Source organism: Ursus americanus, chromosome 14 (assembly GCF_024610735.1).
Source record: "Ursus americanus isolate L20-20 chromosome 14, mUrsAme1.1.p, whole genome shotgun sequence".
NCBI lineage: Eukaryota > Metazoa > Chordata > Mammalia > Carnivora > Ursidae > Ursus > Ursus americanus.
Window position 1 is genome coordinate 25406082 of NC_142140.1, and position 14392 is coordinate 25420473.

Below are 14392 nucleotides of genomic sequence, written 5' to 3' on the forward strand. Positions count from 1 at the left end.
ATATTTTACAGCGCAGCTCTAGAATGAAAGCTTCTGCAGGGAGGGGTGAGCCCCTGTTCGAGAACAGCCTTCACTTCTCACTCAGCTGACTTCAGAGAGCTAAGCACATGTTTAAGAGTTAAGCTCCTTTAGGGGCGCCTGGGTGGCTCAGTCGTTAAGCATCTGCCTTCGGCTCAGGGCGTGATCCTGGAGTTCTGGGATCGAGCCCCATGTCAGGCTCTTCCCCTGGGAGCCTGCTTCTTTCTCTCCTACTCCTCCTGCTTGTGTTCCCTCTCTCGCTGGCTGTCTCTGTCAACTAAATAAATAAAATCTTTAAAAAAAAAAAAAAGAGTTACGCTCCTTTAGGCGCGCCTGGGTGGCACAGTGGTTAAGTGTCTGCCTTCAGCTCAGGGAGTGATCCCGGCGTTATGGGATCGAGTCCCACATCAGGCTCCTCCGCTATGAGCCTGCTTCTTCCTCTCCCACTCCCCCTGCTTGTGTTCCCTCTCTCGCTGGCTGTCTCTATCTCTGTCTAATAAATAAATAAAATCTTTCAAAAAAAAAAAAGAGTTAAGCTCCTTTAAAAAGGGTAATTTCAAATCCTCCCAAAGAACATGTTACTGCAGAGCAGTGGTGATCTTCTTTTGTACATGTGACATGTGAAATGGCAGACAAGTAGAATGAAGCAATAAAACCTCAGGGCCAGGTAACCGTCAATATATGTTTGGGGTTTAGAGTTGCAGGGTTGTTGGATTTTAAAGCTGGAAATAAGGTGGGGCCATTTCTTGAGAAGACAGATCTGAGATCCAAGGAGAGACTGGTCTAAGACACGAAAGAGAATTGGAATACAGCCTGGCCAAAAGCCCGTCACCCAAGTCATGTCACAGGCAGGACTGAGATGCCAGTATTTCTTCCCATTCTGCTTCCTGGAAATGGACACCTCTTTTGTAGACTGTATGACTAGTTTGTTTCATCAGTTGTTTATTCATTAAAAATAAAATGCTGAGCAAAACCAGATATGATCATTGCCCTCCTAGTTCTTCTAGTGCACAAGGAGATAATGAGAGATAAGTGTGTAGTTCTGAGTGTGCCAGGATCTATGGAGAAGACTGTAGGTTGGGGAGATTTGACTTCTATGAGTTGGGAATAGCTTTTCCTGTAGAGGTAATAATTGGAGTGAGCTCTAATGGTTGAGCTGGAGTTAGATTGCTAGATTTAACAAATAAAAAAAATAGAACATCTAGTTTTGCATTTTATCTGGTAACCCTAGATGGAGTTAGCTTTGGACTGTGGTGGTAGTGGTAGTGGTAGTGATGAGTTGACTGAATCTTGAGATACTTTATATGATTAAAAAGCTGGGTTTGGTAATGTAGCAGTTATCAGAAGGAGATAGAAGATGCAGGTGATGGTAGTCCTCCTAGGATGACTCCTCGTTTCTGCCTTCCATAACTGGGTAGATGCTGGCACCATTTGCTGAGATAAGAAACTTTGGAAAAGGTCAGGTTTGGTGGCGGGGCTAGAGGCTGCATGATGAAACTTTCCACGCGCCACCAGCTAGAAAGCCGAGAGTGGGATTTACTCCAACGGAGTAGAGGCCCTACCTGTCTATATAAGGAATCTAACTATTGTCCCTCACAAAGCACAAAAGTTATTAGTGGAGCTCATAATTGATCTCTGCTTTGCAATTTGAACCAACTGCTCATTCTGTCATTAGATAGATTTGACATCAAGGCCAAGAAAACAGAAATAAATGTGTCTTTCCTCCTTGGCTCAACTTCCTAATTGTGGCAATGAACACATTTATTTGATACGGTGCTTAAAATAAATCAGCTGCACCATCTCTCTTTGCCTTGCTTTTCTTTCTTTCTTTCTTTTTTTTTTCTTGTTGACATTTTCACTCAGCAAGATAGGTTGCTGCTTCAGCCAGCCCATGGGACTTCTCTAGGAGAGAGTTTACAAGGGATGAACTATTCAGTGGGGGTGCTTCCAAACATGCCTGTTTTACAAATGTCTCTGGGTAGAAGAGGCTGATTATACACTTTGAGCATTGCAAAGGTTTTCCCCCAGCATGGAGGTACGGTGCCAGTGTGACATTTCAAACTGGAGTTATGGGTTGCATATTTCTGCATGTCAATGAGGGAGAGGGATGTCAGCCTTCAATAATGTTATTGTTTTGCTTCCTAGAAGGTCTACAAAAAAGCAGCTGCCAAGGGTATACTTTTTGGGGACACAGAGATAAAGCAGGGGTGAAGAGAGTTCTTGTTTGTCATTGAGGAAAACGAGAGGGTCTGGAGTCCTGTTCTTTGGCAGACCTTGAAAGCCGTCTGTTGTGATAAGCTCTGTTGGCAAACTCCACTATGGAATGTTCTCTGTTGATAACGAAAGTAGCCAAAGGGAATCTGTGCTGCAATTGGCTGTTCGTCTGCATATGAAGATGAAGAGGCTGGGACCAGCGTAGTTCTGCTGCATTTCCTGCGTAGAGATCCTCAGAGATGCCTGGAGTTGACAACATGGATGTTGGGGACAGACAAATGTGTGTGTAAATGCCAGTCATCATTTATACGTTGTGTGAATCTCGTCTTGATCTGGAAATGGGAATTCTGATGTCTTTTTTCCCATAGGATTATTAATAAAGATTAGAGTAAGTGAACGTATGGGTAGTCACATGACAGGTGCACAATAAAGGTAAATTTTGGTCCATGTTGTTCTTTAAGAATACATTTTGATACCAATACCGTCTGCTATATTTTAGAGCTTATATTGGCCTCCAACAGTAGGTGCCCCTTAAGACTGCTAGGGTTCATTACACGCTAACATTGTTCCAAGCAAAATGTGAGTACTTTGTACGCAGTATCTAATTTCATCTACACAAAAAACCCTGCTAGATGAGTACTGTTCTTATCTTTATACCATGAGAACTGAGGCTGCAAAGAGAGAGGTCCCTTACCTTGCTCAGGGTCACAAAGCTATTAAGTTATATGACCCTCTTTGGTCTTAAATTCAAAACCAAATGGCGGCAGCAAGAACAAACATCTCATTATAGGACAGTGGCTTATTGTCGTTCTTTGCATGCAAATCATGATTCTGGAAGGTGGAGCAGGTAAGACAGAGAAGAGTAAAAAGAAAGTGATGGGCGTTTTACGAGTGATACCATCATGTGCTGAGCAAGCAAGTGGAAAGTGAAACAGTGCGGATCTGAGGTCATTGAGATGTGATTGATGGACTGGGAAGAAGCTGCCGTGAGTCACGCTATTACAAACCAGACCCACGATAGAGGTGTGGAGGAGCGTCCAGGCGGGCGTTCCTGTGTGCTGTCTCTGCTTGTGTATTGACTCATTTTCAGAGAATGCTTAATGACAGTATGTGCCGGGCCTGCATCAGGCCTGGAGATGCAGTGGTGTATACGAGCAGATGTGGTCCCTGCTCTCGTAGTGCTTGTGGTCTAGAGGTAAAGACAGTGGCAAATTCAACCATCTGATAATTACAACAAAGGGCATCGGGAAGGAGAGGTACGTGGTTCCCTGAAGACCCTTCAGGGCAGCTTTGATCTAGTGGGGGGGCGGTCAGTGATACAGTCTCTGACGACAAGTGGGTGGTAATGGCATGACCCTGAGGCTAGGCAAAAACAGATATGCTGGATGTCTGGAGCCTTAAGTACCTATGCACATCTGAGTTTTACACATAAAAAGAGTAAGGCTTTTTTTATCCTACCACACCCCAAAGAATCAAACCTATTTTTGCCCCCTTGGGGGTGATATTGCCCCACCAAAGACGTATACTATAGGTTCCCAGCCATTGGTAGTCACTACCGTCCTGTTCGGCTTATATTTAAAAGCATGTTCTGTAGGAAGAGGGCAGACAAGTACCCTGCCCACGTCCACCTCCCATATGGAATTACAAACTAGGGGACAAAGAACCTGAGTGCTGTTTACCCTGGACCAACCAGTGACTCTTAAGATAGGCATTTCTGCTACTCTTGGCCTCCGTGTTCCTTACCTACTAAAGAGGAATGGTTTTCTCTGACCTGGTTCCCTCTGCTGTCTATGCAAAGGGTGGTCCAGTGCCCCGTCCGTCCTTGCTAGGAATTCAGAATCTCAGGCCCTTCCCTGACCCACTCAACCAGAATCTCCATGCAATAGAACTTTATGGTTTGCACGACATTTAGGAAAATTGACGTATACCATACAGAGCATGTGTGAAGATCTTGTTTTAGTCCCTTTTTATATCTTATTTCTAGTGTCTAGCATAGTGCCTGGCCAAAAAAAAAGTTCCTTGTAGGGAAATGAATGAATACTAAACTTGTACAAAGTGAGAGGCCATATAGATTTGATTCATTCTGGTTTAAAACTCAGGGTTACAGTCCTCCTTAAATATTTTATCAAGCTCTAAAAATTGATTTGCAGTCCCCATTAATTTTTAAACACATGTCAGAAAATATTTTCTTAGGCTTGGTCATGGCCAAAGATTGTGCCTGTTAATTAAGGCCAGCAGCGGCTTCCTCTTCTGTCTTAACTTGCCCTCTCCTCCCTCCCCAGCCACCACCCCTGTTAAGTTTTATTGTAGAGCCAGTTTTGAGAATAGCAGCAGAGACACACGCATCCCCACTTGGGTGGATGCCTGGCCACCTCAGGAAGTGTGTGTTGGCTAACGTGGAGACTATAGGACAGTCGGGCTCATGTCTCCTAGAAACTGTGAAGCCTGCCAGATGATAATCCAAATTAATTTTTAATAACTTATAATTCTTCATATGATTTTTATTTAATACCATTAAGTGATCCACGTATTCCTCACAGGGATTCTCTTGCACATACTCTCTGGAAGTTGCGCTGTACCATGGCTAGGCGTGGCCCGGTGCTGACCAGCGTGGCGACTTGATAATACAGAGAGTTTGCTGTGGGGCAGGGGGTGAGTTGTATGGGACATGCCCAGGGGCCAGCCAGCTAGATTTGGAAAGTGAAGAGGGCGGGTCGAGGCAGTGGAACCCGTGGTGACTGGCCCATGGCAAGTGTACCACCCATCTTGCCCACCCTGTGGTGAAGACAACATGGGATGTCAGCATAACCCTGCCCACCACAAGTCGGGGCACCGAAACCACATTCACCCAGAATCATATCACTGAGACCAATGTGTGAATTATTGAGGCTGTTTTGAAGGTTTCGTTTTCCTTCCCTCCCTCCTGTGCCCAAGTCCCTTTGTGTGCCTGTTTGTTCACATTGCAGCAGCCTTAGGGAAGCTGTTCTTGTGGTCTGGCAAGGACAGGGACGCACCAAGGGTAAGAGAACAACTTCTCTGCAGAAATCCTTAGTTCAACGCGTGTGTTCCAGGTGAATTGGCTGTGGTCACACACTTGTCATCAACATTGCCTGGAAAAGACAGCATCCAAGGAACCAGAGCTTACAGTTTGTCATGCAGCACTTCTCAGTATACCCAGATTTTAATCAGAAACATTCCATTTTTATATGTTAGTGAGTAATGCAAATTAATTTGTAGAATACATGGGGAAAAACATATCTGTGAAGGAAAGTTGAACCCTCTGTAGTTAGAGAACTACTAGAAATAAGTTTTTCTGTAATGTCTGCAGACAATATGGGAAATAAGAAATGCTGGAGGAATTTGAATAATTACACCATTTCCCATTTATAACCCCTTATAGTTTACAGGGTACCTTCCAGAAAGTTACAAAATTTGATCTTCAGAATAATCCTGTGCAGTCACTAGGGTCACCTGGGCTGTCATTTCTGTCTCACAGAGGAAGTATTAGACTGAGGGTAAAAACTTGCCCAAGGCTATTTGGTCATTGGCAGGTTCTGTTGCTTGTTCCTTTACAAGAGTAAAGAAATAGTATTCAGTTGTCTTGTGGCAGGCACCTCAGACACATGGTCTCATTAATCCTTCCAACATGGTGGAATGAGCTCATTTGAAAGATTAGAAACAGGAACTGTCAACATTAGGTGTCATTTATCGAGCCTCAGCGTAGTGGCAGACTTTAGTGTGGGTGAAGGGCTTTCAATGGACCATCTCCTTTTATCCTCAAAACAGGTGCTCTAGATAGAAACTCGGTATTCTTAGGATCCCAGTTTTACGGAAGACGACAAACTGGGGTTTTTGTTTGTTTGTTTAATGGTTAAATGCCTAGGATCACAGAGCCAGTTAGGATTTGAAAGCCAAACTCTTTACCACTTTGGTGTGCTGGGTCCAGTTCATGCCTATACTTTAGGTTAACCTGAATGAGATTGCTGATATACGACAGTTTGTCTTCTACAATAGCCATTGCGTATGGTTCGGCCTAATAATATGCACTTTTTTTTTTGTCACCAATCTTAAACTAATTTTTAGAAACAGGAAATAACTATGAATAAGTGGATTGTTTGGGGGAGTTTATAGTTGCATTGAGAAATCTGCTAATCATTTATTAACTTAAGAAAGATTCTGAACTTGAAAACTGAAGAAAATCCACACATATTTGTCAAATTTAGGTAGAACTTTTCTTTTCCAAACATTTATTTTTGTCATAAACTGAGGATATCTACGTTTTAATTGATTTGCAAGTGACAATAGTTTCCTGAATGTTGCTTTGGTTTAATAGCACTGAAAGTGAATGATAATGCTTGTAAAATTATAATTATAAAATTATGAATAAAGGGACTCATCCTTTGGTCCTAAATTTCAGTGGAGGAGTCTTACATAGACATCGGTCTTTATTTAACTTCCAACTCAAAAATGCACATGATGCTTGGTGTATTAGTGATCAGAAGGAATTAGAATTAAATTCATTAGAGTTTGTCTCTGTTTTTCTTCCCTTGTGAAGATGATTTTTTAAATAGTTAGCTGTTTTACTTACCTAAACCTCATTAATAGTCTTCAGTTCATGAAAAAGTCAACACTGTGGCCTACTTTCAACTTCAACAAAGATGTAGGATGTCCTTAGATGTAACCTCTGTAGAAATGCAAGAAGAGTCTTGGTTCATACATGTGGTAATTGTTACTTGCAACACGTGTTAGCCTCTAAAAACATACATGAGTTGCCTTTCTTCAAGTTGGTTGTATTCAGCACTTGTACCTTTAAGTTGGCAACCTGACAAGTTTTTTGAAGAAATTGATACCATCATCTTCTGTGAAAGAACTATGATGACTGAGTTGAGTACAAGTCTCCAAAATGTGTTTTGTATGTTTCACTTGGGTGTCCTTCAAATCAAGCATGGTACCCGTTAGCCTACTGCACGTTTTAACTTGTGTGGTTAGTTTCCCTGCACACCACTGTCAAAGAAAGCGGGTGTGTATATTCATAAGTATGGTGCTTCAAAAACTGTTTTAAAGAAATAATATAAATAAAAAAGAAATTTTAATTATAAAATAAAGGCTCAGTGGATGCCAGTTCTTGACTACCTATGTGTCTTATGCAGAGCAACGTGTTACTGTCTCCTTTTGCTTTTGTGCTTGTGTACTACAATGTGTATTTTATGTAATTATGTACTGAAGTTAGACAGTGGGTTGAGTCCTTGGGAAGAAACAGTGTGTACAGGATTTGTTATTATGTATAAATTCTACTTTACTAAGCAAAGAATTACAAACATTGCTTAGGATTTATTGAAGGACTCAGTGTAATTTATCTTTCTGGCCTTCCTTTAGAAGATGTGTGATGGTGAATGGATTAGTGGCATTCTAGTGCTGATGTTTTTTATCATGTAGTCACTGCATATTATTTTTTTTTTTAAAGATTTTATTTATTTATTTGACAGAGATAGAGACAGCCAGCGAGAGAGGGAACACAAGCAGGGGGAGTGGGAGAGGAAGAAGCAGGCTCACAGCAGAGGAGCCTGATGTAGGACTCGATCCCATAACGCCAGGATCACGCCCTGAGCCGAAGGCAGACGCTTAACCGCTGTGCTACCCAGGCGTCCCGTCACTGCATATTATTGATTATAAGCTCTGTTTTTCAAACTTTGGCTGTTCATGCATCACCTTTATGATTTTGTCCATATCTGAACATTTACTTGAAATATTCTTTAAAATAACTTATTTTTTAAGTTTTCAAAGGAAACTCTAGTCACAGCCATTACTATTATTTATTCAGTTAATTACTTTTTATTATATATTGCTGCCTTTTAAATTTTTAAATAGTCACTTTAAAAAAGTATTGCTTTTTCACTTAATTTTTAAAGTAAACTTTACGTTACTACCATAACTTAGTAGCTAGATTTTTTTTAGTCCGCATTAAAAATATGCACACTTATTAAAATAAAATAATAAAATGTAAAAATCCATTCAGATGCCGCTCAGAATCACTTAGCACACTGAGTCAAACGTTGGGAAAAGTGGCTAAAAGTGAAATGGACATTTTCTAAAAGTGTGGCCACCGTGTCACCATTGACACAGTTTTCTGTTAAAACTTGGCAAGGGTTTGCTCCCACCCCACATGACCCTGAGAGTCAAGCCTGCCATTCAGTTAAAGAGACGCCACGTGGTATTCACCGTCCTCCTTTTTAAATAGTGCCCGGATTCCCTCTTAAGGAGTCCCCTTATTAAGGGAAGGAGACCTTGACTTTGTAGGCATGTAAGGGTGCTGGCAGTAATGAATGTTTTATTTTCTCTGAAGCTAACTTTAAATTGGATTCAGCATTATGCTGGTGCATTTATATAAAAAGGTGACCAATTGAATTTCAAATGTAATGAGGATGAAGTTTTGCTATTCAGTACAGCCGGCTTTGTTTTTAGCCCTAGTAGTAGGTTCTTTGCAACTAAACAATGGAGCTTGCTTCCTGACTTCTGAAATCACCATGTCTAGCTGGGTAGGAACAACATCGCTTGTAACCTATTCCAGAAATGAAATACAGTGTGTTCTGGTTTTCTAGTTTAAAAAAAAAACAAAACTTTTTTTAATGTTCTGAGAGATTCAGATGTAAAGTCTTAAAAAAAACCCCACAAAGTATTCTTTCTAAAACATGCAAATGTGTCTCTCCATCACCTAGGAAACTATTATGGGACACCCAAACCTCCTAGCCAGCCAGTCAGTGGGAAAGTGATCACGACGGATGCCTTGCAAAGCCTTCAGCCTGGCTCCAAGCAGTCGACCCCAAAGCGAACCAAGTCCTACAATGATATGCAAAATGCTGGCATAGTCCACGCGGAGAATGAGGAGGAGGATGACGTTCCTGAAATGAACAGTAGCTTTACAGGTAAAGACCAGACCACCTTCCCCCTTGATGGAGTGGGGGGAAGGGGTGGTGTGAGGCTTTTGCAGAGAGTGATGAAAAGATGTCTTTTCTCAAGAACTATTCAGAAGGGTTGAAAAAATTCGAACTGACCGTGCAAGGCTTGGGAAAAAGGTGGTCTTTTCCCTGATCTATTTCATGCTTCTTTGCAAGACTATTTTAACTTCACCCACATATCTTAAAGGGGCTAGAGGGAAATGTCTGTAGAAGGGAATCAAGAATAATCAGCATTGTTTGTTTCCTTCTCTTCAAAATGATATGTATTAAGAATATTTGTATTTTGTTAATTTATTTCTTGGTCTTGACACTCCTCCACAATTATGCCTGATGGCTTATAAAGAGAAATATGAGAATTCGTTTAACAGTTTGATATCCATTGATGCTGTCTGGAAGGCTAGCAGCATCCTTTTGTCTCCTGCCTTTGTAAATAGAGATTATAATTAAACTATATACTGTGTTCAGTTAACTTGTGCAATTTATCTCTTTGCCCCCAAATGGAGAAAGATGGAAAAATAATAAATACCTGATTATATCTTACATATGTGTTCTATATTATATAGCATATATTACTCATTGCATTATACATTTAAATATACATTCGGGCCATCTGCCCCCAAGCTTAGGTATACTGTATTTTATAAGGGGATCTTCAAGGACAATGCCTCTGGGTAAGACTATTGAAGCCTGGGTATTGCACAATTCTTAGGGGCACTGTTCACAGAGGTTATGATATATATTTCTTGGGTTAGTGTGGTGACCCAGAACTGTTCAAAAATATTTTTTGCTTTATAGGCGTTTCACCTTATATAGTAACTCAAAATGTAGCAACTGCACAGGACATGAGTCACTCCAGTTTATAATATGGTGACTTTGAAGAACAGCTTGTTTCTCCTGTTTTTCCTCTGCTTAAGTGGTTTCTTCAATTATTTTAGAGTATCACTATGGAGAAGTTATCTATTTGCAGCATATGAGATCTAACCCTCTCTTAGTGACCTTTCCTGACATCACCATGCTTCAGTCATTACTTGATTAGACTCAATTCCAATAAAGGGGAAATTAGTTAAACTCTGTATTGCGTTAGCAAATCTAATAGAATATTTAGGAAAATGCTTGTATGAGTCGAATGCTTTCTAGAGCCCATATAGGCCTCTCTAAAGTTTTCTAATTCATTAAGCTCAGAAGCCAGAAATTCTTCAAGATGACAGTTGAAATAATTTCTGGTGGTTTTATTGTCATAACAGTAACCCACCCCCTCTGGAAGAGGCACTGGATAAAGAAGAGGAGACCTAGTCTCTTATCCTAGCTTCTTGGTTCTCAGTGGTTGTCTTATTATGAACGTAATATCTAATTTCTCTCATGTGTAAATGGTTAAGGTTAAATCATATCTAAGTTCCCCCTTCCAGCTCTAAGAACTTGATTCCACGAAAATTTCCATTTTCCAATTAGAATGGTTAGGCCAGGGGCTGACCTATAGTTGTAATAGCTAGGGGAAATTTACCATCTTTTACATATGCATTTATTGAAATCAGCTCATTTCATTTGCTTAGAAATACTTAGTTCATGTATAGTAGTCCCCGCTGATAGGAAAGCAGATTATGAAAGAAAGTTAATATTTCTTTTAAAAAGTAGCTAACATTATAATGTCTTGATCTTTCAACAAATAAGGGTAGCAAATCATAATAGAACCCAAAACATAGCTGTGGGCACAGAAATAAGACCTTCAGAGTGATGTGCACTGAAATAGTTCTACCACGCGGACTGGATGGTCCCCAAGAAATGTGTGTGCCCTTACTTCTCTATTTATTAAGTAGATTTCTTGGTATAAAGCAGGAATTGTTGACTATAGATTTTAATGCTTTTCCTGTTTCTAGCCATTATAAATCGTTGTCTCTAAAAGCCACGCCTCAGAAATTCTGACCTCACTGACTACTCCCTTGAAATCCTGGCATCAAAGAAAAACTTTGGGGCCCAGGTCATCATTGCTGAAATCAGTCTGGTCATTCATTGTGCACACACCCACACAAAAGCCAAGTACCACCTTATAGTCTTCCTCAGCTTCCTGTCCTTAACACTAAGAAAGTCGATAAGATGCAGAGAGACAATGATCTTCAGATATATGTGTGATGGGCATCCTCGGTGTGTTGAATAAATGCCTCCTCACTTACCAAGCTACAACTATGACAGCTGACAACCTGTCATACCCTAACTCATATAAATTCTTTCAAATAATTGACACTACCCAGTCTATGATATGTGTATCAAACAAGCTGTGTCAAAGCATTTTGCTCTCTGAACCACTTTAAGTAGCAATCCACCAGCCACTTGGAGAGTAGAGTGACAGTAACATAATGAGGTCTTGGCTCCTGGTTGGGAGAGTTATAATAAAGGAGTGAGTTTCACATACAAAGAGAGAAACACGATGGAGCTATTAAAAATATTTACTGGGATATTTTTAATTAACATGCTATTGCTTCTATCTTAGCTGACTTCTGCTTTGGGTCTTTTGAAGGAGGGATGAAATATCTAAATAACATGCCTACAAAATATTGGGAATGTCTGCAGGCAAAAGAGCAGGAGACTTGTGGCCAGAAGCATCTGGGGGAGGTGGCCACAATTCCTTCCCATCGCCAGTGACTGAAGCGAGAGCTGAGCAATGACATGTCATCCCAGATACTTCCCACAGAACTGACTGTTGAGCACAAAGCAATAGGCCAGTCTTCTGCAAACTGTGCCTCAATTACTGACCTACACAAACCCTTGAGAATGAACACTCTTTATGTGTGCTTCGTGAAGGTAGAGTTACACCTCTGACCGAAGCACACAGTTACTTATACTGAATAAAAGCATTTGTATAAGGACCTTGTTTTAGACAGCATGGAAAATCTGTAACAAACCACCACAATTAAAAAGTAGCTGGTGCATCCATTAACCCCCTCTAAGAGACATCAAATGTTATTTAATTGTGTTTCAAGGCTTTTTTTTTTTTTCTCCCAGCGGCCCTCCTGTTATTGAACATGAGGCTGCTGACGCTTCTTGTCCATTAGTAGGCAATGATAAAGCATCACTTTGGAATGTCAAGAGATGATATTACTTTAAGAGCTGATGTTTCTCAGGGCTATGTGGCAGGCGCTTTGCTAAGCTCTTTACACATATACGAGGGAGGTCTAATAGCTCACCCAAGTTCACAAAGCCAGTGAGCGTCAGAGCTGTCATTTCAACCCCATAAGCTGACTTCAGAGCCCGCATGCTCATCCAGTGTGCTATTTGTGTTTTAAATCAAGTTTATTAGCTCTGTAGGCAATTAGAGATGTCCCTAAATCTAAAAGTAGATATCATGTAATATAGGCTCCAGAAATGTATTTTTGACAGGAGGTTATATTCTCAGAGTCACCTTCCAAAGCCCCCAAGTATGCGTATATGTATGTAAATGCTTGGAAGCTTATTTACTCAAATGAAAAAGTTATTTATGTTCATTTATGGTTTACAAGTCATTTTCACATGTATCTTATAAACCACCTGGAATGTTGAGAGGTAAGCAACCTAGGCATTACCGTCCCCATTTTGCAGATGAAAACACTGAGGAACAGTACACGTTCCCCCACTAGACAGTGGGAGAACCAGGCTTCCCCACCTAGCCTGTGTTCCAGTAATCCCTTCTACCTATCTTGTTTGGATCCACTGGCAACCTTTAGTAAGAGAGTGAGAGCAGGGCTCCTAAATGTTTGGTAAATCAAATGAAAGATTTTCTGAAATTAGGGCATATGTCAAAGTCAAAGCCATGATTAAGGCTATGAATTTATAAGTCTGTACTTTGTCCCAGCCTCTCATTGTTGGACTTTCCATTTTCTTTGAGAGAATGAGTTTGTTTAAGGTTCTGTTGAACTGGAAAGAAGACACAGAAAGCCAAACATGTCAAATTGTTTACATTAAATGTCTATAGCTTTTTTTGATTAATCAATTAGATGGGAGGAATCCTTTGACAATGTATACACATATCAAAGCATCATGATATGCACTTTAATATCTTACAGTTTTGTCAGTTATACCCCAGTGAAGCTAAAAAAATCTTTCAATAAAAAATATCTATAGCTTTTTTATGTCAATCATACCTCAATAAAGCATTTTTTTAAGAAGACATGGAAAATATGTAAAATAAAAATATTTCGATAATTTAAAATAAGATCTAGTTGCTAGAGGGATTTTCATTTTTTCTTAGGAAATTACAGACACTTAGATATTTTGCCATTGTGCTAATATTCCCTTCCCATAGTTGGGGATTTGGAATCTTGGCAGGGCTTGCTTTCTTTTTTTTTTTTTTCTTAACATAAATTATATATACTCAGTGTTACGCTGAATCATTTCCTATATATGTCCCATCTATTGCCACAACCCTTTTCCTGTTACATCCTGTTTCTATTAAAATGGGTTAATTGGGGCACCTGGGTGGCTCAGTCGGTTAGGCATCTGCCTTTGGCTTCGGTCATGATCCCAGGGTCCTGAGATTGAGCCCCTCATCAGACTCCCTGCTCAGTGGGAGCCTGCTTCTCTCTCTCCCTCTACTGCTTCCCCTGCTTGTGTGCTTTCTCTCTCTCTCTCTGTCAAATAAAGTATTTTTAAAAAATAAAATGGGTTAATTAAAATTTTTAGGTAAAATTATCAGATGTCATCCATTGTCCTCATACTTCCTTTTTTTTTTTTTTAATATTTTATTTATTTATTTGACAGAGAGAGAGAGACAGCCAGCGAGAGAGGGAACACAAGCAGGGGGAGTGGGAGAGGAAGAAGCAGGCTCCCAGAAGAGGAGCCTGATGTGGGGCTCGATCCCAGAACACTGGGATCACGCCCTGAGCCGAAGACAGACGCTTAACAACTGCGCCACCCAGGCACCCTGCTCATACTTCTTTAGCTCTTAAATATTGTGTTAAAAGATGACCCCTGCCTCTGGTGCATTTGCATTTCCAGTAGCAGGTCTGAGTCCCGAGCACCATGACATCCACACTGAGTGCCAGACAAGCATTTTATGTGTCCTTAGTCCTTCAGTTCTCATGGCTTGTGTGTTGTTGCCATTTTACAGATGAGGAAACAGATGCTCAGAAAAGTATTTAGTCTGTTCCGAAGTCACACAGCTAGAAACAGGCAAACCTGTGATTTGGTCTGTGGTCTGATGTCACATCCGTCATTTCTCTGCCCATTTCCTGAGG

General features: G+C 40.6%; 1 protein-coding gene across 12 annotated transcripts in view; it reads left to right on the forward strand.

Moving 5' to 3' along the window:
- Nucleotides 1-14392, forward strand: part of MAGI1 (membrane associated guanylate kinase, WW and PDZ domain containing 1) — a 608349-nt gene that overhangs the window by 482756 nt on the left and 111201 nt on the right. For all 12 annotated transcript variants that reach the window (XM_087866868.1, XM_087866870.1, XM_087866871.1 and 9 more), the window contains exon 4: nt 8949-9155. In XM_087866868.1, the coding sequence (XP_087722994.1) occupies nt 8949-9155 (207 nt within the window). The remainder of the gene's footprint in view (nt 1-8948; nt 9156-14392) is intronic.